The sequence below is a fragment of the Pinus tabuliformis genome, chromosome 3_1 (genome assembly GCF_031772625.1).
Source record: "Pinus tabuliformis cultivar Carrire ecotype Pingquan chromosome 3_1, CPIR1, whole genome shotgun sequence".
In the NCBI taxonomy this organism is placed as follows: Eukaryota; Viridiplantae; Streptophyta; class Pinopsida; order Pinales; family Pinaceae; genus Pinus; species Pinus tabuliformis.
Window position 1 is genome coordinate 385,666,873 of NC_142301.1, and position 27,882 is coordinate 385,694,754.

The 27,882-nt window shown below is 38.3% G+C and overlaps 1 protein-coding gene across 1 annotated transcript; it reads left to right on the top strand.

Annotated features, from left to right (window-relative positions):
* The first annotated feature begins 4,346 nt into the window (after positions 1–4,346).
* On the top strand, positions 4,347–5,402 carry LOC149187345 (F-box/kelch-repeat protein SKIP20-like). The gene has a single exon (XM_089409635.1). The coding sequence runs from the start codon at positions 4,347–4,349 to the stop codon at positions 5,400–5,402; it is 1,056 nt and encodes a 351-aa protein (XP_089265761.1).
* The last annotated feature ends 22,480 nt before the right edge of the window (positions 5,403–27,882 follow it).

Below are 27,882 nucleotides of genomic sequence, written 5' to 3' on the forward strand. Positions count from 1 at the left end.
TTTATAAGTTTTTAAAATTAATTGTATTGATTATTTAAGTTTGACTCAAATATTATTTTTATTATGATATTGAGTTTACTAATTGTTTTAGTATTTTGATTATTTATGTTTGATCTAAATATTATTTTTATTTTTACATATTCATTTCATTAAGATTTTCTTTTGATTAATTATTTTCCTTAATTCAATATTAACAATTATATTCTAACCATTATTTCTTTATATTAAAATATTATTTTAAGTTTTATTTACAAGAAAAATTTATTTATTAGTAATATTATTTATTTAGTCAAATTTAACCGACCAAAATATTCTCTCTTCATCTATTTAACTTGATACCATGAACTTTTTCTTATCTTATCATGACAAAGAACCAACGAGATGATGAACCACATATGGTTTCAACCACACTAGATGGTTCGAAACCCGTTAACAAAACTCTGATAATTTGATTTTTATCTAAAATTTTCTTACTTTTCATAATATAGATCACATAGCATAAATTCAATCATTTTATATATTTTTAATTATTATTATAGTTTTTATTAAAATTATAATTTAATGTTATTTTAATATATAAATCAATTTGTTGTTTTGGTTTTCTTTGAAATTTTGAATTGGGTGAGCTTTATAATTAAATTAAATTTTTTTATTTTTACTTTTTAATTAAATTTAAGATTTAAAAAAGCAATAACAAAAATAAAAAACAAACATTTAAATTATGTAATTATTTATGACTGAAGTTAGTTGGAATCTTAGTTAATAAGAAACCAATCATTTTTCAACAATGCTTTTAAGTTTTCTTTGAACAAATTATGAAATATGGAAGGACAATGTCAATGCACTAGTTTTTAAGTTTGATTTTTTGGACTTTCTAGCTGATTTTCTGGTGTGAAAAAATGTAGCAAAATCTTGATTTTGGTTATTTAAACTCATTTTTTTACTACATATATGGATTCAGCACCATAAAAAACCCATGGGGTACTTTCATTGGGAAGAGTTGAAGTGTCAAACTTGTCATTTCAATAAATTTGTGGTGAATTCTAGACAAATTAGATATGAAAATAAACCAGAAAAGTTTCCAAAGAATCACACTCAAAGACCATTCTAAACAAATTAGATACAAAAATAGACTGGAAAAGTTTCCAAAAAATCGTACTCAAATACCACTTGAATGTGAATGAGGTGTTTATTTATGTGATTAGAAGATCCTAATAAATTGATGGTGTGATTTAATTAAATTGTTTTTTACTAAAATTATATTATAATATTAAATTAAAATTTTAAATATAAAGGAAAATAATATTTTTAAATATAACCAACTCAGATTCATCTTAACTCTGGATCTACCAAGCTTAAGGAGGGATCAAATCACTTTTCACTATAAAAGAGATTTGCATCTCAAAAGATTTGATCCTTTCACACTTTGTAGATTTAGAGATAAAATGAATTTAGGGAAGCTTAATTTTCCCACTAAATAAGAAATAATCTAGATGAATACATTGGGTCAATACCATGGGTCATTTTTAATTTTATTTTTATAGAATTATTGTTACTATGTTATTTTTATTTTACATCAAGTTACTTTAATATTTTTATTTAATTTTAATTTTATTATGTAATTTGTCCAATTCAAAATATACCGTACTGGGTTGTTGCCTTGTAGACCACTTTTAGGTGTAATAAATTAATGGCCTAATCTAGTTAGATAGTTTTTAAAATTGAAATTAGAGAATTATATTTGATGACTATTTAAAATGTTTTGTTTGGGAAAAATAGTAATATTTGATTATTTAAAAGACAATTCTAAATGTAAAAGTGCATTTAGCCTCACACGTAACTACTTGTATTTTGTCGTCTTTGTCACCTATGGGATTGTACTTTGTCCTTTTGGTAAGGATATTTGTTTTCCTGTGGGATTGTATTTTGTCTTTTTCGTAGAAGATATTTGTTTTCCTCTCCGTAAATGTGGTCTTTTAATTTTCAATTATATTTGTCTTCCTCTCTCCTCCTCTCAGTAAATCGGGTCTCTTCAGTTTCAACTAACAAGGGGTATCTCGAGTTTCAACTATATTTGTCTTCCTCTTTCCTCCTCTCAGTAAAGCACGTCTCTCAAGTTTCAACTAACAAGGGGGTCTCTCCAGTTTCAACTATATTTCTCCTCCTCTCTTCTCCAGTTTCAACTATATTTCTCCTCCTCTCTTCTTCTCTCAGTAAGTATTTCGAGTTTCAACTAACAAGGGGGTCTCTGGAGTTTCAACTAACAAGGGGATTAATTAGGTATTTCAAGTTTCAGGGGATTAGTGAAGTCTTTCCGAGTTTGAACTAACAAGGGGTTCTCTCGACTTTCAACTATATTTGTCCTCCTCCCTCCTCCTCTTAATCAGGTCTTTTGAGTTTCAACTAACAAGGGGGTCTCTCAAGTTTCAACTATATTTGTCCTCATCTCTCCTCCTTTGAGTATATCCGGTCTCTCGAGTTTCAACTAACAAGGGGTCTCTCTAGTTTTGACTATATTTTTCCTCCTCTCTCCTTTCAAGGTTCAACTAACAAGGGGGTCTCTCAACTAACAAAGGGATTAATTAGGTCTTTCGAGTTTCAACTAACTCGAGGTCTCTCGAGTTTCAAATATATTTGTCGTCTTCTCTCCTCTTCTCAATATATCAGGTCTCTCGAGTTTCAACTATATTTGTCAACCTCTCTCGAGTTTCAACTAAAGAGGGTGTCGGGTCTCTCGAGTTTTAACTATATTTGTCTTCCTCTCACCTCCTCTCAGTAAATCGGGCCTTCCGAGTAACAAGGGGGTCTCTTGAGTTTCAACTATATTTCTCCTCCTCTCTCCTCCTCTCAATGTTTTTATATTTTTCCTCCTCTCTCCTCCTCTCAGTAAATGGGGTCTTTCCAGTTTCAACTAATAAGGGGGTCTCTCTAGTTTCAACTATGTTTGTCCTCCTCTCTCCTCTTCCCTGTATATTGAGTCTCAACTATACTTGTCCTCCCTCCTCTCTCCTCCTCTCAGCAAATCAAGTCTCTCGAGTTTCAACTAACTCCCTCCTCTCTCGAGTTTCAACTAACACCTTGCTCACAAAGGGGTCTCTAGAGTTTCAACTATATTTGTCCTCCCTCCTCTCTCCTCCTCTCAGTAAATCAAGTCTCTCGAGTTTCAACAAACTCCTGCCTTTGGAGATTCAACTAACTTCCTCCTCTCTCTTGTTTCAACTAACTCCCTCCTCAGTAAATCGGGTCTCTGGAGTTTCAACTTACGAATGGGTCTCTGAAGTTTCAACTAAGAAGGGGATTCTCGAGTTTCAACTAACTCCCTCCTCTCATTAAATCGGGTTTGGAGTTTCAACTAACAAGGGGATTCTCGAGTTTCAATTTCAACTAACTCTCTCCTCTCAGTAAATCGGGTCTCTCAAGTTTCAACTGAAACTCCCTCCCCTCAGTAAATCGGGTCTCTCGAGTTTCAACTAACAAAAATTCCCTCTTCTCAGTAAATCGGGTTTCTCGAGTTCCAACTGAAACTCCCTCCTCTCAGTGAATCAGGTCTCTCGAGTGTCAACTAACAAAGGGGTCACAAGGGATGAACTCGTGGGTCTCTCGAGTTTCAACAATTTCACATATCTCGAATTACCAATTGACCTAGAATTCTACGAACTTTCACATATCGAGAATTACCAATTAAAATACACCTCAACAATATAAAAATACATTTAACTTAAATATTACAGTCTAATTATTAAGAAAAATAGTTTTTGTTTTTTCTTTAATTTGATAATATGATTTTAAGTAAAATTGTATTTTTTTTAATTTTTTTGAAGTATTTTTGAAATATATAAATAAATTAGACGCCTTGAATATTTAAACGTTCCGGATTAAACAAATTCGTAAAAATATTAAAAATAATTGATCGATTAAAATTTACTCAACCATCTAAATTTATAATTCTCAAACATTAAAGAATTAAAAAAACCAAAATTTACTCAACCATCTAAAATTATAATTCTCAAACATTAAAGAATTAAAAAAACCCACCGAAAAATGAAAAAGGAAAAGAGAAAAATGGCCTCGTTTGACTACCCGAGGAAACCATGGAAAATATTAGCACATTTTGACCCGTTTCCGTTAATGGAAGTGCTTCTCTGTTGTTACACGACTTATTATTTATATCGATCTCTCTCCCTTTCCTTCGATCCTTGTGCTTCCTCATCGTATGTTGTGTTCGATCTGGCCTTAGCATCGACCAAGCGGTTGGGTTTAGCCAGTCCAGTTAGGAAGACTCTAATTCTGGTACGTTACCCTTTTGCTTCTCTGATTTCAAAGACTCAGAGTTTGCGCATCTCTTTATGGATCCTTTTGCTGTTCTTCCATGGGAATTAGGTCGAGAGTGTCTCCTAAGAGTGCCTTACCATTCTCACGGAAATGTCAAAGCCGTTTGCAAAACCTGGGAGGCCGTTGTGAAGCACCCCCAGTTCTATGAAGACAGAAAAAAGCTTGGGACTTCCGAGCAGTTGATATGTTTGCTGGAACTCCGGGAATATCTGGATGACACTCATCCTAATCTACAAATGGTGGTTTCTGTGATTGACCCTCTGCGAGGCACACGGAAAGCACTTCCTCCCCTTCACAATGGGATTCCACTCTTTCCTGACTGCGTTTGTGTCAATCAAAAGCTGGTTTTGTTCGGCGGGTGGGATCCGTCGAACCCCGACCAAGTGGAGGGACTCAAAACTGTTTTCATCTTTGATTTCTCGTCGAGTAAGTGGACCCGCGGGGCGGACATGCTTTCTCGGTGTCATCGCAAGGATGGCGATTATAATCTCCTCTCATCAGCGGCTGTTTACAATGTGTTGGAAGACGAATGGAAGCTTCTTCCCGACATGAGCCAAGGACGGGATGAATGCTATGGCGCATTCCTTCACGGCAAATTCTTCGTTATTAGCAGTGACAGTGATGAGGAGGGTGATCTAATCGGGTGGAGTGCGGAAGTTTATGATCCAGAAAGAGGGGCATGGTCAACGCTGGAGAATATGTCGGATATCGGAGGGAAAAGCCCACGGGAGTGTCTGGTTGTGTCTTCTTCCGGGCGGTTGTATTCGTTTGAGAAGCAGCAGGGAGTGGCGGAATACGATTCCGATGAAAACGTTTGGAGGGTGCTGGGTTCTCTTCCTAAAACCCTTGACAGGATTTCGTGTTGTATAGCCTTACGTGACAAGATTTTTGTTTACGGTTATCGTGAGAGAAATGTTAAAGTTTGCTATATGTATGAGCCCCCACCTGTCAGAACTGCAACAGAAAAGCAAGCGGAAACGATTGGGATGTGGACTACGATTGAGAGATCAGAAAATTCTTATCTGCTCAATGGACAGAGTGTTGACCGTGCCGTTACTTTTGAGATTTGAAGCTAAGTAACAGTTATAACCTTAGTGTAGGTTGAATGCAGGTAAATTAATCGATGCGTAGGAAGAAATTTCACATTCATTGAATGGACATTGGTAATAGACTTTAGAAAACGATGGTGTTTTTTTGGATGAGTTTAGATGTGTTTAATTGAATAAAGTTGGTTCACTGTTAATTATCAATTGTATCACATGTTGTAGTGGGAACGTTATAAGAAGAAGTTTAGGAAATAGTAGCATAAAAGACTGAAGTCAAAATTTTATGCAATTTTATTTATTTATCAATGTTTTTGTGAGAACAATTTTGAAATTTAAATTTTGAAGAACTGAGTTATATTATGGATTATGATTGCAAGATGGGTTCATTACTAAAATTACATTGTGTGGAAATAATAGACTATTTTATTGAATGTTTCATCATTTCAATATATATGATTTATTTTAAATTTGAATGGATAATTTCATTATTGATTTTGTGGCAAGTTCAATGATTGAATAATGAAATTGCTATTGAGTGTAATAATGAGTTTTAATGAATGAATAATGAAATTGCTAGTGTTTGCAAGGAGCAAATCATAAGCTTACCTCATCTTTAGAAGTCAATATGAGCTACACAAGTATGTACAATAATAACAACATGATTTGAATCATCCAAAATACAATTCTATGGATAAGGTGTTGTCTATTGTACAAGTGGACTTCAACACATTATTAGATACAACCTAAGATGATTTCCAAGTTAGCTAACCTGAATTCCTCTTCCACATTTTGTTTTCTTTCTGCTAACAATGGGAAGACATAAATATCTAAAAGCATAGGAGAAGCTTCTTCATTGGAAATGACCAATCCTACCCATTCTAAGAACAATAATCAACAATAAGACATGCATGATGTTGTTGATTTTCTAGTGATAATTGACTTTCATTCACTTCATATACAAATGAGAATCATAAACATAAAATAGGGTATTTGGCACTATAAGTGACAATTTATCAATGCAATTAAATAGTTTTTTTTAAGTTCTCTCTCCCCAATGTTTCCATGTCAACGACTTCTTCACTACTTGTAAAAATCCATGAGTCTGTTGAATTGGTACCAAAAGTGGCTTGGGTTGTGGCCTCTAGGAGTGAAATATTTGTGGAGCATACATCAGGATTTTGGGTAAACAACTAACCTCCTATAGAAAGCACGCAAATCCTGGGTGCTTGTCTTCCACATCAAAAACTCTGGTAAAAGAGGCTTCTAAGATTCACAAGTGTTCAAGCTCTAACACAGATTCAACAATACTCTGTATCCTAAGGCTGCACATAAATATAGGAATGGCGATGTTTCTCATTTGATTTAGTTTACCAATGATAGATAAGTCAAACTACCTTTACCTTCCAAAATACCTTATCTTTTTCCCCAAGGAAAAACCATAACTTTCATTCTGTTAAATATTGAAAATTACATTCTATAGATGTTGCAAATAGACCATATGTCAAAACTGGTGGCCTAGCCACAATTGCAGAGAATCTATATAATCCATAAGTACCATGGTACTGATATACAAAATAAAAATATACATATATAGGTCTACAAACTGACACAAAAATGCAAAAGAGCTACTTTGAGATGTCCAACGAATATTTGTGTATCATCAAGGCATAGGTGTTCCCTGCGGACGCTGCTCCATGAAAGGCCAATGATAATATTGGTAAAAATCATGTCCATGTTGTTCATGTATCAACCAACTAGTAGGAGGTTGCTGTGAAACTTCCTTAGAAAGGAAGTTAGAAAGTTGGTTCCTCTCCCTGTAGATGGACTGACAAGAAATATAGTCAAAATGTGATTTAATAGCATAGATTTATTCCAATAAATTTATGATCGTGTGAACGTGACATTCAACCTAAAGATTGAGGCAATTGATAACAAGTCTGGAATCACCAAAAATTTGAAGTTGCTGGCATCCCTTCTCAAAAACAAAAATAAGGAGGAGCCTAATGCTGTTGTGTTCAGAAAAAATGTTTGCGCCTCTCCCTAAACCCATACTCATTCTGTGATAATCGTCATCATTGAGATATAAGATGGCCCCATAGCTGCAACCTTGTTGTTGAGTTGAACCATCAAAATAAGCTCATTGTATAGATTTATCAATGGTTTCAGTAACGATATTCCTACTTTGTTTCTTGGTGACATCATCCGGTTCAAATTATATAGAGCCCTAATATGGGATATTGATAATTGCCATGCGGGTGCCTTGTCCTCGAAAATGAGTTTATTTGGAGAAATCCATATACTCCAACCTACTAGTAGGGGAAGGTAATGAATCTTTGTATGGTGGACCTGATTCCACAAGGATTCCCAATCATTTCAAACAAAGTCTCTTGCCCATCTATATGGAATTTCCATCGATTGATATATCTTATTTCTCAACATCTACAGTGAGTATAGTGTGTGGAAACCTTTGAGGAGCATAGTCGATTTTGAGTTGAGAACATCCAAAAGTGGTCAATATAAAGTTCTCTTGATTGTTGACCATCCCAGTGGCTTTGAAAAATAATTAAGTGTGGTATTGAACACATAAGAGTCGTTGGTCTTTCCATTCAAGAAGATGAGGATATCATCCAAAAATAAGAGATGTGACAAAATGATGTTGTCTGCTATTCTGAAACCTTTAAGTCTGCCCTCGTTCTTATATTTGGTGATTAATCTACTCAGACCATCCATTACTAATAGAAAGAGTAATGTGATAATGGGAAGCCCTTCTTGAGTTCATGTTCTGCATGAAAGAAATTGGAAGTGGACCCATTGACGAGGATACTGTATGATACAATAGATATAGAACACATTATCCAATTAATGAAAGCATGAGGGAATCCCAAATGAGTTAGTAACATCCTCAAATATAACCAACTGGTTTTGTCAAAAGCCTTCGATAAATCAATTTTGAATATCATGCCCTTCAATTTTTTTTTGTTTTCATAGAATGCAATCCTTCCTAAGAAATACCTATAGCTTCGTGGATTTGACGATTTTATAAAAAGGCAAATTGTTCTTGTGATATATGCTGGGAAAGGATAGGCTTGATGTGGTTTGCAATGATTTTTTCCATAATCTTGTAGATACAATTACAAAGGGAGATGGGTCGGAAGTCATCGAAGGATTTGGGGTTATCATGTTTTAAGATAAAGGAATACAAGTTGTATTAAGAGCATCATACATTCCATGATTAACCCAACATTCCTCAATGACCTTGAGAAGATCATGTCGAATCAGATCAAAGAAAGCTAAGCAAAATTCCACAACCCAGCCATCCAGGCCAAGAGTCTTATCTTTCTTAAACCATTTAAGCACAAATTTCAATTTTCCCCTAGTCACCAGCCCATCTAATTCCTTGGCTACCTACTCATCTAAAAAATAGGGAAAAATTCCTGAAATATTTATAATTTCTGCTAGTGTGGCCTCCTACGGTTCTTTAAATAATTGCTTGAAATGTGATATGCCCAAATTTGCAAGACCTATGAAAGATTAAATAATTGAACCTTGTTCATGTTCCAGTGCACAGATTGTGCTGATTGCTTTCCGAATGTTAGCAAACTACTAAATGAATTTGGTATTCTCATCTCCAGATTGTAACCATATTCCTTTGCTCTTAAGCCTCCAATTTTCTCCCCTATCCTTCAAAATCCTGATCCTCTCAGATTCTGGATGAATAATATGAGATTTTTTTTCCATCGTTCAATATCCACCACTAACTAGATCTTCTAACCTGCGAAGTTCATCCTCAATGTTTCTGAGAGCTTCTTCTTCCCTCTTTTCCTTGGCCTTTACCTAGTCTATCCTTTTATTTAGTAGGTTCATGTTTCTAGAAATTGGTTCAGACACCAATTGGCCTTCATTCAATGGGTTTGCCTACCAAGTTTATTTTACAATTTGATGGCATTCTTCATCTCTTAACCAAGTAGAGTTGAATTTAAAAGGGTCCTTATTCTTTGGAGATAATGCCAAAATTTCTATGTAGATTGGCGAGTGATCCGAGATGCCTCCCGACCCAACCCATTGCCAGATGATATCGAAATTTTTCATCAAAGACTCTTTGATAAGAAATCAATCGAGCCTTCTGGCTAGCATGGCATCCTCAATTCTTTGATTTCTCCAGGTTGGCTGGATATGCACCACAGGTATGTCGATGAGATTATATGACTCTAGCATCTAGAAAAACAAATCCGAGAGGTTATCTATATGTGCTTCACTGTCCCAACATTCAACATGTCTAATGGAGAAGTTGACATCACCCCCAAGGATTATGTTATCTTTATTAATAATGAGGAGTGCATGAGGGATTCCCAAAATTCTACATAGTTGTGGCAAGGTCCATAGATATTAACAATTCTAAGATCCATCCCTAATTCTTTTGAGAAAAATTTCGCCATTAGGACTCCTTCCCTCCCCCATACATTCACAAGCTTCGTCGATTTACAATCTATACAACAATGTGTCCTGATCTACCTTGTACATCTAAGGCATGGAAATTCCAACCCAGTCACAATGCCTCCATAAGAGAACAAATATGTGAGCTGCTCCAAAGAGTCTCCTGAAGGAAAATCACATACAAATTTTCTAATCTAACATTCTTCTAAGGGCTAGTTTCTTGGCACGGCTACCCAACCGTCTACAATTAAAATACAGTCACTTCATTGGGAAACTAGGTCCAGGTTGCCTCTTGCTCTAAGAACCCCTTCAAGTGATAATTTCTTGCCTTCAACAACATCCATACTGACCTTATGGATGTATTCCGAGATATAAGACTCTCTTCCATGTCATGTCTTGGGTAAATTCAAATGAGTCAATAAGCTAAGGCCCCGACCCACTACAACATATGGTTTAGCTAGAGATCATAGTTTATATTTGTGGCTAGTATTGGAATTGAATGAGCTATCATCCCTAACAGTTGTAGTTTCCATCGAAATTATAGGGATTGAGGGAGAGGGTGCCAGTAAACAAGAAGTTATGGAGATCATGGCACATGATATAGAAGTGAAATGACAAAGAGAAAGAGGACTCAATTTTCTGAAACAAATGGGATTCAAAAGTCTCATTCAAACAACTCAGAGAAAGAGATGTGAGAGAGGAGACAATACCTAGAGGGGGGCTGGTTGTAGATGCACCCGCTCGAGTAATCCTAAGTCCATGGTCTTCTTTCGAAGAAAACAAAAATAGCTCGAGTGTGGCATATGGTTCGCGACTTCAGTACCTATCTTGAGTCAAGCTTTCCCATCCAGCAGGTCATCTTCTACCTTATCCTTGGCAATTATAAGGAATTCTTTGTAGAGATTTCCAACATCATCACACCATCTACAACGAAAAGGGAACCCTTCACAGTCCAATTTCTGAATTCTAATGATACTCTATGATTGCAATTTCAGACTCTCTACGAGTCCCGCTCTGGTGTTGAGATGGGCCAGAATGCATGCATAAGACATTTTTCCAATCTCTACAAAATATTTATCATAGTCGAGAAATATCCCCAAATCACTCCCAATCCACCTAAATACATCCTTTTTCTAGAATTTTAGAGGTAAACTTGGCAGTCTGACCCATATGGGGTTGAATTCCAACTATTCTCAAATGGGATTGAAAAGGGGCGACCATATCTTCAACAATTCAGGACATCATTTCAATGTGCCAATATCTATTCATGACCCAAGAGGCATGTTCTGGCTTGTGAGATATCAGTGCAAACCATCCCCTGGTCATAGTTACCACCGACGGTAGGCTATCCAAAATTTGTCGCCAAATTTCTATAATCCATTTTTCCAATCGAGATGATGCGTATTCTCTACTACAAACCCTACCCACCAACACACAATCTATCACTTCCATAACTTCATCCAGTTTGATGCCTTCACCAAATATCAGCACTCTACCTCTTTATCTGACCTTGGTACTTTTGGATTTATTCCCTTCTATTGGTTACCATCACTAGATATGCCACAATCCTAAGTTTGAGAATTCAAAGGTGATATAACCCTATCTTTTGGCTAGTGATCCTCCAATGATATGATTGGAAGGCCCTCAAAACAACCTGAAGTCTGCACAGGAATTGAAACCCTAATGTTTTGATATGGGGTTACGAGCTCATGAATCGATACACATCCAACTGCTGCCACAAATTGAACTCTCGAAAAGTTTGGTTCAATATGCAAAGTGGTGACATCAATTCAGCCTTCTTGGTGGGATGATTCCCCACCAAAATCGACAGAAATGGTAGGGTTTATGTAGTACTCCAGAAACTGGAGAGAGGATGGCAATGTAATCAATATATCAGTGAGATACTGTGAGAATTGCTCCACTGTGAAATCAGAAGACTGAAGCTCTGACCAGTGAAAAGGGTATTCCTAAAAATTGATGAAGTGGGGCATGCAAAGACCTAATCCGACAAAACCCTAGACTTGACAACTTGCGGAGATGGTAAACCATCCACGTTCAGTGACCCCATGGTGTTATGTTGAGGTGGAGACTCAATACAGATCAACACTGAGTCATAGGGGTTAGTTGAATAATCAAAAATATATTCATCCATCTCATCAATACGATCTTGACATGCATATGTTGAATGTTTCCTTGATACCTGAAATACAATAACCCTATTCCACAACACCTGAATTCCATGCTCATGTAACTCCACCAGTCAGAATGGTCATAGAGAGAGGTGCCCATCTCAAAACCACTCAGATAGATGTAGTTTGCTAGGGATGCTTACCCAAAGCCTTGCACAAGATGTAGGTTTGATCCGCCAAAAAAATTTAGAGTAGTTTTCCTCCACCTGAAAATATCTTCTTCTTTTCCAACATACCTTGTCATTACCACATACTTGAAGAGTATCATTTGTTGCAGTAAGTGTTTTTTGAGTAAAATTTCACCATTTTATTTGGTGATTGTGTAGAATGTTATCTTTCCTCAAAATTTAGGCTATTCTTCCTCTCTCCAAACTCCTTCTAGGTAAGGGTTTGGGTTTTATTCATCTTTATTTATAGATTCCACTACTTGTCAATATTTGTAGCACTTAATATGTGGACTACATGTAGGTATGTTACATGTTTCAGTTCACATTGTCATTTATTAAGTGGTCTTGAGAAGTTATGGAGATCATGGCACATGATATAGAAGTGCAATGACAAAGAGAAAGAGGACTCAATTTTCTGAAACAAATGGGATTCAAAAGTGTCATTCAAACAACTCAGAGAAAGAGATGTGAGAGAGGAGACAATACCTAGAGGGGGGCTGGTTGTAGATGCACCCGCTCGAGTAACCCTAAGTCCATGCTCTTCTTTCGAAGAAAACAAAAATAGCTCGAGTGTGGCATATGGTTCGCGACTTCAGTACCTATCTTGAGTCAAGCTTTCCCATCCAGCAGGTCATCTTCTACCTTATCCTTGGCAATCATAAGGCATTCTTTGTAGAGATTTCCAACATCATCACACCATCTACAACGAAAAGGGAACCCTTCACAGTCCAATTTTTGAATTCTAATGATACTCTATGATTGCAATTTCAGACTCTCTACGAGTCCCGCTCTGGTGTTGACATGGGCTAGAATGCATGCATAACACATTTTTCCAATCTCTACAAAATATTTATCATAGTCGAGAAATATCCCCAAATCACTCCCAATCCACCTAAATACATCCTTTTTCTAGAATTTTAGAGGTAAACTTGGCAGTCTGACCCATATGGGGTTGAATTCCAACTATTCTCAAATGGGATTGAAAAGGGGCGACCATCTCTTCAACAATTCAGGGCATCATTTCAATGTGCCAATATCTATTCATGACCCAAGAGGCATGTTTTGGCTTGTGAGATATCAGTGCAAACCATCCCCTGGTCATAGTTACCACCGACGGTAGGCTATCCAAAATTTGTCGCCAAATTTCTATAATCCATTTTTCCAATCGAGATGATGCGTATTCTCTACTACAAACCCTACCCACCAACACACAATCTATAATTTCCATAACTTCATCCAGTTTGATGCCTTCACCAAATATCAGCACTCTACCTCTTTATCTGACCTTGGTACTTTTGGATTTATTCCCTTCTATTGGTTACCATCACTAGATATGCCACAATCCTAAGTTTGAGAATTCAAAGGTGAGATAACCCTATCTTTTGGCTAGTGATCCTCCAATGATATGATTGGAAGGTCCTCAAAACAACCTGAAGTCTGCACAGGAATTGAAACCCTAATGTTTTGATATGGGGTTACGAGCTCATGAATCGATACACATCCAACTGCTGCCACAAATTGAACTCTCGAAAAGTTTGGCTCAATATGCAAAGTGGTGACATCAATTCAGCCTTCTTGGTGGGATGATTCCCCACCAAAATCGACAGAAATGGTAGGGTTTATGTAGTACTCCAGAAACTAGAGAGAGGATGGCAATGTAATCAATATATCAGTGAGATACTGTGAGAATTGCTCCACTGTGAAATCAGAAGACTGAAGCTCTGACCAGTGAAAAGGGTATTCCTAAAAACTGATGAAGTGGGGCATGCAAAGACCTAATCCGACAAAACCCTAGACTTGACAGCTTGCGGAGATGGTAAACCATCCACGTTCAGTGACCCCATGGTGTTATGTTGAGGTGGAGACTCAATACAGATCAACACTGAGTCATAGGGGTTAGTTGAATAATCAAAAAGATATTCATCCATCTCATCAATACGAATCTTGACATGCATATGTTGAATGTTTCCTTGATACCTGACATACAATAACCCTATTCCACAACACCTGAATTCCATGCTCATGTAACTCCACCAGTCAGAATGGTCATAGAGAGAGGTGTCTATCTGAAAACCACTCAGATAGATGTATTTTGCTAGGGATGCTTACCCAAAGCCTTGCACAAGATGTAGGTTTGATCCGCCAAAAAAATTTAGAGTAGTTTTCCTCCACCTGAAAATATCTTCTTCTTTTCCAACATACCTTGTCATTACCACATACTTGAAGAGTATCATTTGTTGCAGTAAGTGTTTTTTGAGTAAAATTTCACCATTTTATTTGGTGATTGTGTAGAATGTTATCTTTCCTCAAAATTTAGGCTATTCTTCCTCTCTCCAAACTCCTTCTAGGTAAGGGTTTGGGTTTTATTCATCTTTGTTTATAGATTCCACTACTTGTCAATATCTGTAGCACTTAATATGTGGACTACATGTAGGTATGTTACATGTTTCAGTTCACATTGTCATTTATTAAGTGGTCTTGAGAAGATATTCTAGCAATGAAAAATACACCAACTACCCCAATCCCCTTACCTCATTCAGTTTTCACAGAGAAATGCCTATTCAATAATTTTTCAAACCCTCAAATTATGAAAGCTATATATGTTGCTAGATGTAATCCAAAGTTGCATCACAAGTTGAACTTCTAAAGTTGCATCCCACCAAGATTGAAAAGAAAATAGCAAAAACCATTTTATCAATGACAATATACCCATATAACAATGCTTATTATTTGGCCAACTTGAGGACAGAAGTAAAAATCAAAATTTCTAGGATGACAAATATGGGCATTGGAGAATTAACTATTCTATTTTACTTCAACAAATACAGTAAACATAAAGGAGAGGATCAAGTATTCACATGTAGCCTGGTAGATTTCGAACTATGGGAAATAAATAATGATTCATAGTATTGGTTTGGATACTTATATGTGGGTTGATCCTAATAGATTTGTATATCCAAATGATAAAATTCATAGAGAATACTTGCTTGGCTCGACATTGTGGCTCAAGTCCACCAAAACCATGGCTGTCATGGAGACTCTCTCAACGCATTCAACAGATGGAGTACTTGGGCGAGAGACATTAGACTAAGTGGACTAATTATGAAAGAGCACTGGAGGGCATTCAAAGATTTTTTGCCATAACTCAGGGGTAGAGGAAATCATACATAAGATAAATGAAGATTTCAGTCACAAACACCGCACTTCGAATTTCATAAACTAAGGCTAGGACATGAAACGTATGCTGCATAATTCAACCCTAAAAAATTGTAGTCCCTATGTTGCTTTCAATTTTGCAAAGAGAGAAACATTAAATTTGACAAAAAATTTAATAACATTTAAATTTAACCGAAAATTCAATAGCCTTTAACATTGGATTGCAACTTGTCTAGTACCTTGTTACAAAGTTATAGACCATGAATTAAATTTCTTAAGCCATGGCTTATCAATACCATATACACAAAAAAACATAATTTATTTCAAAATCAAAATATTTTAAAACAATATGAAAATATTATTAACCATGGATATTCATCCCCACTTTACCATGGATATTACTAACTTGTAAATATGTTTTATTACAATACCATGGATCAATACCATGGCTTATCAAAACCACATGTCCAAAAAAACATAACTTATTTCACAATCAAAATATTTTATAACAATATCACAAGATTCCTAATCATTGGTATTCACCCCCAATTTTCCATTAATATTATGAAGTTGTGAAAACCTTTGTTACAATAGCTTGGGGATAATACCAAGACGTATCAATACCACATGCCAAAAAATCATAACTTATTTCAAAATCAAAATATCTTTTAACAATATGACAAGATTCTTAACCACGGATATTCACACTCACTTTACCATGGCTATTATTAACTTGTAAATAAGATTTTTTACAATACCATGGGCCAATACCATGGCTTATCAATACAACATGCCCAAAAACCATAACTTATTTCACAATAAAAATAATTTAATTTAATTTAATTCTATAACATTTTTTTAAATGAAGCTAAAAGGAAAAATGTTGTAATTACTTTTGAGGTATATCTAAACTCTTTATCCTCACGAAATATTTCCATAGAAATTTCAATTAAGGTTTTAATAAAATAAAAAATGAAAATACTTTTATATTTAAATATGTGAAAGTTATATAATATAAATATTATTAGAAATAACAAACCGAGATCCATCTTAACTAAGGATCCACGGGATGACAACAAGCAAGGTGAAGGGGAGAGGAGGAGGGATCGGAGGGAGGGAGATGGGGAGAGAAGGGGCAGGAAGAGAGAGAAAGATGGGGTTAGAAATAGAGGGAGGTGGGAGAGAAATGGAGAGAGAGGACTCAAGAGAGAGGAGAGAGAGAAGGAAGAATAAATACATAGAGGAAGAAAGGTGGAGAGAGAGGGAGTGACAAGGGAAAAATGGAGAGAGAGTGGGAGAGAGGAGAGTGAGATTGAAGAGAGAGAAGAGAGACGGGGAAGAGAGGGAGAGAATGAGAGATGAGGAAGAGAGAGAGAGAGAGAGAATGGGAAGAGAGAGAGGGGCAGAGAGGAAGAGGGAGGGGGGAGAGAGAGATAGTTAAGGAGAGAGTGTCTCCATGTTTTCGTGTGAGATAGAGAGAGAAAATAAGAAAGAGACACATAGATACAAATCTAAATATTAGATAGTATTATATAACTAGCTTAGATCCGGGGTTAAGATGGATCTGGGATAATTTATTTATAATTAAATTTTCTTTTATATTTAAGTGAAAAAGTTAAATTATTTTTATTTACATATATTGGATAATGATAGAATTGTCATATTATATTATATTTCATTTTTGTAATCAAGTCAAGAATTTCATATTAGCAAAAATGATGTACAAAATTTATGGGGCTATCATGATGCTAGTGAGATCTCAGTTGGGACAAACTTCCCAACATTGGGAAAATAAAAGGTCCCTAAGTGGAACTAGGAGTCCAATAGAACTTAGTAGAAAATGACATTTTTGACCGACATAGCGAACTTAGACAGAGTTATAGAAGGTGGCTAACAAAACTATTGACTAAGACACAAAAATATCTATGATGATTTACTTGACAGTTGAGCATAGGAACCTATTGATGGTCTTGGACCCGCCAAGATTCAGGGGATCACCTCAGTATGAAGTCCCAACTATACCTCACACCGTTTAGTCTGGGAGTCCCATCTGGTATGATGGCCTGATTGCCATTGTCTTAAGGAGATGCCTCGACTCTTGCTTGTCAGCACAAGAGAGTGGTTCACTTTGTCCTCATGAAGTAAGGTTCATGTGCCTGGTGAGTGTAAGTATACTTGTGTCAATGGTTCTTTCATTGTGAGGGGAAAAACGTGAAGGTGAGTTCCAAGTTGAAAGGGATCAGTCCCAACTCGGCTAGGAACACATAACATAAAGGACATACACATCTTCCGATGGAGAAGTCCACTCGGATGCGACAGTCACAAGGTTGGAACAAACACTTCTGTGCAGTTTTTGGAAAGAACTGGCCGCTACTTGATGTGCTACTTTCCTATCTCTGTCTAGGTGGGTGACTGCTTGCAAATGTGTCTGATCCACGTTGTTTGACTTTAGACATTTCAGTGGAAAAGCTCTTGACAAGATGAGTGAGGGTCTCAATGTCAGTTGCTTCCTTGTCTCTACCATTGCTCGCTGCTGCTTGGGACTTCCTGTTCGCATCCTTGGAGTCCTTTGTCGATTGATCATCCTTGACGACTCCAACTACACGTAGGTCTTTCTCAACATTGATAGCCTCTTCATAATTTTCCAATAGTGGTTATCGTGCAGTTCGCTTGAAAAAGTGCATAATGTTGGTTGGCAGTGTGGACTTGTAATAATCTGTGGTGATGGAGTCATGAGGCTTAGTGTCTGTTAGGAACCTATTCAGTATACGCATAAACCTTTGATCGAATTCTTTCACTTTTTTTTCCCTCCATCTTGATGCTTTCCAACTCTTTGAGTAGCATAGCTAGGGTCTTATCATCAGCTAACTTCTCAAGGAACAAACATTTGAAAGAACCCCAGTTCCATATGGAGTTAGGTGGAAGGTTTTGATACCAAACAGCTATGCGACTGTCCAAGGTACATGGCAACAATCTAAATGATACGTTGTCGTAATGTACCTCAAGGGTCTGAAACTGTAGGTATAAGTTGTCTAAGTGGTCTTCTAACTTCATCGCATTGATAGGGTTAAACTTCATGTTCATTCTCTCTGATCGCTTTGTCATCTTGTACAGAAAAACTGGGATAGCCAATGGTCTCTGAGTCATCCATTCAAGATTTGGGTCAGCCATCTCTTCATATTCTTCCTACTCTTCCTCTCCTTCGGAGTTTGATGTGTTCGACTCTGAGCCTGTCGGTCCATCTCCACCTCTGCCTCCTCCACTGCCTTCCACTTTGCCTCCTATACCCAAGTCTGATCTCGATATCACAAGAGTTCCTCATTCACTTTTCCAGAGGATCGGAGATTTATTTTCATCTTCGATAGCTTCTCCTAGACCTTCAAGTGTGGCAAGGGTTGCTTCTTCCACTGATGATACAAGAACGCTTATGGTAGTGGCCTTTGGCTTCCTCGCTGCACGTGGAAGATGCTTTGTGTCTAGGATTAGTCCAACTTCATTCGTGAAATGGAGAGTGATGGGGTGAACAGAGCGAAGGTGTTCATCTAAAGTCTTGTTCTTAACACTAGGAGGTGAGGAGTAACCAACCATTGAGTTGCCTATAGGTGAGGGAGAGTGCAAGTCACCGCCTTGACCAGATGTTTGTTGAATGAGTGCGAGAGGAATTTCAGCCATGTAAAACTGGCTTCCCTCCTTCTAGCGCCAGAGATGTTGATGGTGTTGGACCCGCCAAAATTCAAGGGATCACCCAGTTGTGATGTCCCAACTAGACATCACACTGTTTGGTGTGGGAGTCCCATTTGGTATGGTGGCCTAGTTGACATTGTCGTAAGGATATTCCTCAACTCTTGCTTGTCAACACAGGAGAGTGGCTCACTTTGTCTTCGTGAAGTGAGGTTCACATGCCTGGTGAGTGTAAGTGTACTTGTGCCAATGGTTCTTTCACTGTAGGGGGAAATACGTGAAGGTGAGTTCCAGGTTTAAAGAGATCAGTCCCACCTTGGCTAGGAACACACAACAAAAAGGACATACATAGCTTCAGGCCAAGAAGTCCACTCGGATGCAGTAGTCACAACATACAAGGTAAGATAACATGTACAACACTCACAGATCAGTCTGAGACAAGTGCCATAGTTGTTACAGGAAGGTTCATGTGAAGGGTCTGTCTGATGTTCGGCAGAGCAGTCGACACGGACGGGACATAATTAACAACATATACAACACATTTCCATTAATAGATTATGCATTACAACAAATGAATTAGTTTAGATGTAAAACACATGGTTAAAGAAACACACATTACAAGTGTTAAAGATCAGTCTTACAACAAATACAATACGTGTGAAAATGTGTTGGCCTATTAACATGATTCTGAATTAAGCGAAAGTTCCAAGACACATCGTTACACCATACATCACTAACCCCATCACCGGGGTGTTGGAGCCACTACTTACTCCTTAAATAAAAGATGACAGACTCTCTTGGCTATGTGGGAGGAGTTGAGGTGAAAAGTCCTTTCATGTAAAAATGAGGGGGGTATTTATAGCCAAGGGTGAAACTAACCCTTGTGGTTGTTCGACTACCCTCATTACCATTCGACTTCCATGAATTTTCGACTTACATGACTCTATATTCAACAAGTGGGTCTCTTGGACTTCTACGTTACATCACATTGGTTGACAACAAGCCCATAGTGGACATGCGAGCAACATGACTCATGACTTGAATCGACATGACTTGACATTAGAATGCTGGTATATTCGTGCTGCTACTGGAGTGCATGTCGAGCTAGAATGTTGTTGAGTGATGGATGTCTTCATGGTGTACCATAGCTTCACCTGTGCATGGTGAAGTACGCAGAGTCTTCGATGGTCCTTGGTTCGCTTGATGAAGCTTTAACATGTTGTTCCTTGCTTTCATGGTGGAAGCCTTGACAGGATCACTTGTTCGCGAAGGTGCATGTTCGTCGTGCTCATCCACTTGACATGATTCATTCGTTTATCCATTGGTGAACTTGTCTATTTCCATGTGGTCTCCTCATGCATCCCATTTGTCGTCTTGACATGTTTGTTGGTGTACCTATACCTATAATCTCTCATGACGAGATGACATCAAATCCAAAATCTCCTAGTCTACAATAACACATGATTATTCGAATGCAAGTGATCAGGAGAGGCAGGAGGGTTGTGATGCGGGATGATGGCTCTAGGTGAATGTTGATGAAAACTGCACCAAAGTCACTGAGGGATGGAGATAGTCGATGTGAGTCAGCAGTGACTGTCTACAAGGTCTAGCTCGGCTGGGAGGAAAAATTGCACACATTTTGGGAGGAACAATCCAGGCTTCCAGAAGACAAAGTAGGCATGCTCTGCACATTTTTCAAAACAAACAATCAGTCAAGGCTAGACAACCAAAATTGAGCAATTTTCCAGAGGAATGGGCTGGGCTGTAGGAAGGGTCAACAGGCAGGGATTGCAAATTTTTTTCTGGGGAACTACCCAAGAGACTGGCAACCAGATCTGTGCAATTCCCAGAGGGAACTGCCAATTGGCTGCAAGGGTCACTGGAAACTAGATCTATGCAATTCTTAGAGGGAACTGCTAGTTGGCTGCTTAGGTCACTAGTAGCAGAAACTGTGCAATTCTTGGAGGGAACACGCAGTCTGCTACTTGGAGCTGTTGGGTGGGAAAATCACAATAAGGCTAGGAGTCTGACTTGCTGATCATCTCTACGAAATTTCTAAACTGAGCTGACTGATGGGCAGTGGGAGGCCTGCTCATGAGTACTGCACAATTTCTTAGATGAACATCCAACCGATTGTTTGGGTGGCTAGCATGAGAGATGATTGAATTTCTTGTGGGAATCACAACTTGAAATAAATAACTTGGTGCTTCTACATTTTTCTGGTTGACAGTCGATTGAGTCGAAAGAAGGGTGATGGTTTGGCTGTTAGTGAGGATTCTAGTCGTCAGAACTTCAACAAAAATTACTAAGTGTGTGAACAGTCAAAAGATGCATAGGTGATCATACGGACACACACTCGCATGACTTGAGAATGAAACGACCAAACCACCCAGACACACATGTTTAACATGACCGACCGGCGGTGCAAGCGACAAGCGCAACACTTATGATTGATCATTTATGATCAAGATGACAGTTGTGCGATAGTGAATGTGACTCTACGTGTGAGTGTGACAGATGATTTCATGACGAACACAACAAAAACATATGAAGAAAATACTTTGAGCATAACCAAAAAAAGGTCACAAGCATGACCTAGACATAAACATGCAGGCTTGAGTGCAATAAACAAGAAAGGTGAATGCAAAGACTCACACAAGCTCACAGAGTGAACCTGAGTGTGTGTAGTCATCAAGTGAAACTCTCCAAGGGAGGCTTCGAAATTGGTGTAGGCCAAAATTTTGGAGGGTGGTTGTAGCCACTATAACACATGGCGACACACTGGTAGAACTCCAGCTTATCTTTTTCGATTCATTTCTAGCATAGGGTGTTAGTCCTTCAGGGAGTATTGAATTGCTATGTAGGTTACATCAGTTTCCCCACTTAACCCATGGACATACATGGTTCAACCTTTGCCAACTCAGTCAAACACAATCAAAAGTTTAGCTTAGATCTCAATGTTTCGAATCTAGGAAGGGTAGTTTAGCCTGCAAGTTGAAGTTTTTCAGAGTATAAGTTTTCATCTCTGGTATTGCTCTACTACCAGCAGGCCTCGACAATACCCTAATGGAGTCATGTGGGAACACACACATTTCTCCACTGCTAGCGAGCCCGATCAGTACCCTGGTGGAGTTGCATGCTTCACCTCTTTGTGCAGGAAGCCTTTCTCTTCTTTTGTCTTTGTATTTTTTAAGAGAACTATGCATAGGAACTTATTTATTTTTGGGGTGGAAGATGGATCCTGACTTATTGACAGAAGAAGAGGATGTTCCTTCATAGAAGCATGTACGACCTCTGACATAGATTTGCTCGTTTATATTTTTCCCCTTCTTCATTTCTACTAATTGGATTAGCTTCAACACACAAAGCAGAAAGTTGAGTACAAGCATGGGGCTTCCCAGTGTGGACACAAGTTCACGGTTGGACCAAAGCTTCCCTTACAGATGGTTCGTATTTTCCATCACGACTTCATCGACCAAAGGTTGTAACCAAGCAGAGAGAAAATGGACAGAAGACTAGCCAAGTGTTGTAGTGTCATGAGTCTCTTCAAATTTCAGCCACATACTCTATTCAAAATCTAGAATGTATTGGTTGGAAGCACTTATTTCGAGAAACAAAAATAATAATATATCAATCAAACTAAATGAACATGAACAAAAATAGTAAGGAGAATCAAACAAAGCAAAAGAAAAGGCAACGAGAAAAATGAACTGAATGAAAACAATAAGCAACAAGGAGACTATGTACATGGCATGAGCGTGAACCAGCCTATTGGAAATAATGCTTGAGATCTTGGTTGTTGACGGGAAGGTTTTCAACCCTCCTGTTGAGTGATTGCAAACGATGCATGTATGGTCCAAGCTTCTTGTGAACTGTGTACAGGCCAATCCATAGGGACTGGAACTTCATATGTTTGCCTTTATCTTCATGGGGTTTATCCCATTTCAGAACTAAGTCATCCACATTGAATGTAGCTTTCCCTGAAGACTTCTTATGGAACCAACTCTTAATACGGTTCTGGTGGAGTATGATTTTTTTTTTTTTTCATCATTTCTTCCTTGAGCTTATGGAGAGCATCCATCCTACATCGAACTAGCTAGAAAAGGCTTGCCTTGGGATTCTTGGGAAAGCTGAAGACTAGGCAAGTAGATATTTGGTAGGAGGATGGCTTCTTTACCGTAGACCAGGAAGTACGGTGAGGTGTTCAGAGAGGGCTTAGGTGTTACACAGTCAGCCCATAGTGCATTCGTGAGGGTGGTATGCCAGTTACACTATTCAGAGAAAATGGTCTTCTTGATTATACAGACGAGGTTCTTATTTGTAGACTCTCCTATACCATTTCCTTGCAGATAGTAATTCGATGAATGCTTTAACACAATACCATTATGTAATGCAAATTCATAGAGTTTCAAAGATGAAAAATAAGTTGCATTATAAAAAACAAGTGATACTAGAACGCTGAAGCGTGAGATGATATTCTGCTGGAGGAAGCTGATGACCTCTTGGTCGTTCACTTTATTAAGCGGAACTGTCTTTGTTCACCGCATGAAGTAGTCAGTTGTTGTTAGGATAAAGCAGTGTTTCTTTGATGAATGAGGGAAAATTTCCCCAATAATGTCCAGGCCCCACTGTTGGAATGGTTCAGTCACTTCAATACGGTGTAGTGGGGCTACTGATCTATGTGTTCTATTAGCACATCATTGACAGACCGAGCATTTTCAAGCATAGTTATGCGCATCCTTGAATAATGTGGGCCAGTAAAAACTGGCTTGCATAACCTTGTGTGTTGTGGTATTTCTCACAAAGTGACCCCCAATGGGTCCGTCATGCATATCTTGAAGTACCTTCTTTGATTCTTGTGCCTCAAGGCACCTGAGCAAAATTCCATTACTGTGCTTTTTCTAAATCACTTCGTGCACCCACTGATATGCTAAGGTTGTCAGGCACAATCCCGTCTTCTGTCTAGTAGAAAAGTCAGAGGGTATGGTGCCATTCTCAAGGTACTGGCGTACATATAGGTACCAAGAGTTACATTTTCCGTGGTGTTTCATCACCTTATTTCATACATTTCAATCTCTTACTCCCAACCGGGGAGATCTTCTTCCTTCTCTAGAGCATGTACTGCTTCAGCTACAAGTCTGCAGAGTCCATGTCCTTTGATTATGTGCACTGGCTTGATTTCAATATCATATTCTTGCAAACCTGTCATCCAGTTCGCACGTCATTCTCCCATCCCTTATTGTACTAGCAATGTATGAACTACTAGGTGGGGAACAAAGACTATGTAGTGGTTCTTCAACAAATAGGGCCTAAAGTGTTTCACCACCTTGTAAACTGCATAAGCATGTTTTTCAATGGCAGGGTAGTTCAGCTTTGGTCCTTGCATGCTTGCACTCATGAAAGAGATGGGATGTTCATCATTCGCTTCGTCTTTCTGAGTGAGTACTACAACTAGTGAGTTATCGGAAGCGAAGGTGTATCACAGGAAATCTTTTTGAAATCTGGGCTATAAAGTGCAGGTGCTTTGGCGATGGCTTGCTTAATCTTGGTGAATGCGTGCTTTTATTTCTTACCCAAAGTGTACACTACATATTTCTTAATCATGTCTAGCAAGGGATTGACTATTTGTGCATAATCCAAGATAAAATTTTGGAGGAAGTTTAGCTTGCCCAAGAAGGATTTTTGACTGGGTGAGGAATCCATGTGATTGCTTGGACCTAGTCCAAGTCCACCTTGATCCTGCTCTTGGTAACAATGTGTCTGAGGAGGTTCCCCTCTGACACGAAGAATATAGTCTTCTTCGGATTCAAGGAAATCCCATATCTTTGGCATCGCTTGAAAATTTTCCTAAGATGGCGTATATCGTCTTCTCGTCTTCTTGAGAACATAGTCACATCATCGAGGTATACCACCACGCTTTCCTAATGAGTTCATGAAAGGCAATGTCCATAGTGCGCTGAAATGTTGTGCCTATGTTTACAAGCCCAAATTGCATTTGTCTATATGCGAATGTACCCCACTTGGTACGGAAAGTAGTTTTGAGTCTGTCAGATTATGCTACCAGAACCTAATTGTATCCTGAAACACCATCAAGGAGAGAGAACATCTTTTCCCTAGATACAATTTGCAAAATATGGTCCATAGATGGCACGGGGTAGTCGTCTTTGTTCGAGGTGCAATTAATGTTTCGGAAATCGACACACAAGCAGATTTCCCTAGACTTCTTTCATACCGGGACAAGGTTGGAGACCCAAGTGGAATGACAAGCTTTATATATGATCCGTGCATCCAACAATTTAGTAAGATCTTTCTGTATGAGGGGTTCAAGCGACGGATATACTTTCCTCAGCTTTTGTTGATATGGCTTGACCCCTTCCTTGATTAGTATGATATGTTGGATGATCTGTGTGTCATAAGTTTTCAAGTCATCATACGTCCATGCGAACACATCTCAGTACTGTTTGAACAAGTGGATGAAGGCTTGCCATTCTTGCTGTGTACAACATGTGCCAAGATTAACAAACTTTGGATCCTTTTCTGTTCCCAAGTTTATCAATTCGTGCCTCATGGTGGAACTATTGGTCTTGATGTTTCTTGACCCTCAGAACTGCTCTTGCAAGTCATATAGCTTTTCCAGTGATACCACACCTTTTGTGATAATGTGGCCTTTCATGTCATCAAATCCTATTTGTAGAGAGCGCTCGTGCTCGTCATCATCTATTACTGTATCTTTGAAAACGTCAGTGTTGTTCATAAAATGTAGTATCTATTAGTCATCATTAAACACACGTAAGTTAGTTATGTTGTCTAGGATACATGCTTTGCACAAAATTTCAATAGTAAATCTATCGCTAATTGGTGACATTCTTGAGGTTGCATTTGCAAGTACATTAGTAGCTGCATTACGTGTACGTGGCACAACAATGATATTAAATTCTTGGAAGTTTGAGATTAGTCTCCATACCTCTTCTTGGTAGTTTTTCAGATGTGGTCATAAACACTGAATGGTGTCACGTACTTGCCGTACCACTATCTCAGAATCACCTACCACTTTAAGCATGACCACTTTAAGGCTGATGGCCTTCTGCAAGCCCAACACGAGTGCTTCGTATTTTGCTACATTGTTCATGCACTCAAAATTCAAGCATCTTGACACCAGATGTTTCATGTTGCAAGGTTCGATCAGAACACACCTAGATCCTGAGACATCGTATGTCTTTGATTCGTTGAAGTACAAATTCCACAACTCATCTATACATAGACTGCTTGATGTGCTAGGACTGCTGCTACTACTAATACTATTGGTACAATGTGTTGTACAAGTTTCATTACCATCAGTTGGGCAAGGAAGGAGTCCCAACTATGTGTCTGGTGGGGTTGGAGTTGGCTGTGTAGGATAACACCCCAACGTTGTCTCAAGGAGGCAGTTTCTGAACATGAGTTCTGCGAGAGTTAACGGTTCATTCTCATGATTGATGGGAGTGATATTATGCTTCATGTACCTCTTGGATTCTACTGGGATTTGGTTGCACTTGCCCTTATGTGGAGGCACATGTGAGACCAGTCTTTAGAAAAATATCCATCCACCTTATTGGATCAGTCCCTACTGAGTAATAGACCATATGCTTTTGGAATGTCCACAACCACTATGTTGATACATTGGTGCACTCGACTGTCATGGGATAGTCAAATGATAATGTTCTCGTAATTCACCAATGAATGGTACCGATGTTCAATCAAGTTGGATGATTCTCTTTTTTGTCTCACTCCACTGTACATTGATCCTTTTAGTGATGGAGAGTGGCATGATATTGGTTACCACACAGGAATCAACCAAATAGTTGTGAACAAAGTAGTTGAAGATTTCGAAAGATAACAAAAATGGAGGGCAACCTGAGTTTTCTTCTTCCATTGAGTTTGCTTTTACTATTGTCTGTCTCAAAGCGTGCAACAAGATATCTCGCTGACTCTGGATCTTAACCAACTCGAGCAAGCTGATGTTTTGTTGGCTTGTTGGGGCCTGACCCAGGTTCAGAGTTAAGTAGCTAAAAAAATCCATCTACTACTAGCCCTTTCGACCACAGTCCGTGGAGCTCAGACTGAGGTCTCACCCAAAGTAGTATGGGAGGGTGATGAACTAGGTTTCCACACCCTTGAGATGTCTAAGAGGTTTGACTGGTCCATTGTTTGTTCCTTCGCATAGGTTGCTTTGCACACTTTCCCATTCCTCACAGCCTAATACACTTCCTTCGCGCAACCCTAACCAAGGGTTGTGGAGCTTCCACACCGTGCTCTACGCTATTACCCAAGATCTTACTTATCTTCTAGTACTAGTCAATTACCTTTGCCTCCTTGAATGTCTTAAGTTATAATTAGTTAAACAAAAACATTCATACAGGTTTGCGCGTAGTAAATAAACAATATACATGAAAATTATATCTAATCATGCATTAAACCAGGAAAAGATACACAGAAATGTAGTAAAAATTCTCTTTATTAATTCTCCCAATAGTTATAGACTCAACCTACCCCGTGCACTCAGCCACAGGGGTCCACACACTTAGCTGCGAACTACTAGGCCTCTGCGGACTCAGCTTTAGAGCCTTCTCCTACTTAATGACCCATAGACACACTTTAAACTTCGACTCAATCACTTAGAATTCTTCTCTTCTTCTATTCTCTCCTCTATTAGTTATCTTATACACTTAGAGCCTTGCTCTATTTATACAATTCCATGGTTCATGGACCATGGGTAGGTCTATCCAGCCGACATTACATTATGAAAACAATCACAAACAACCCTATGACTCTATTATAATTTTGCACCCTGCACCCACAATTCGCTGAGCTTTTACAAAAAGATTCAGTCAAAACTTG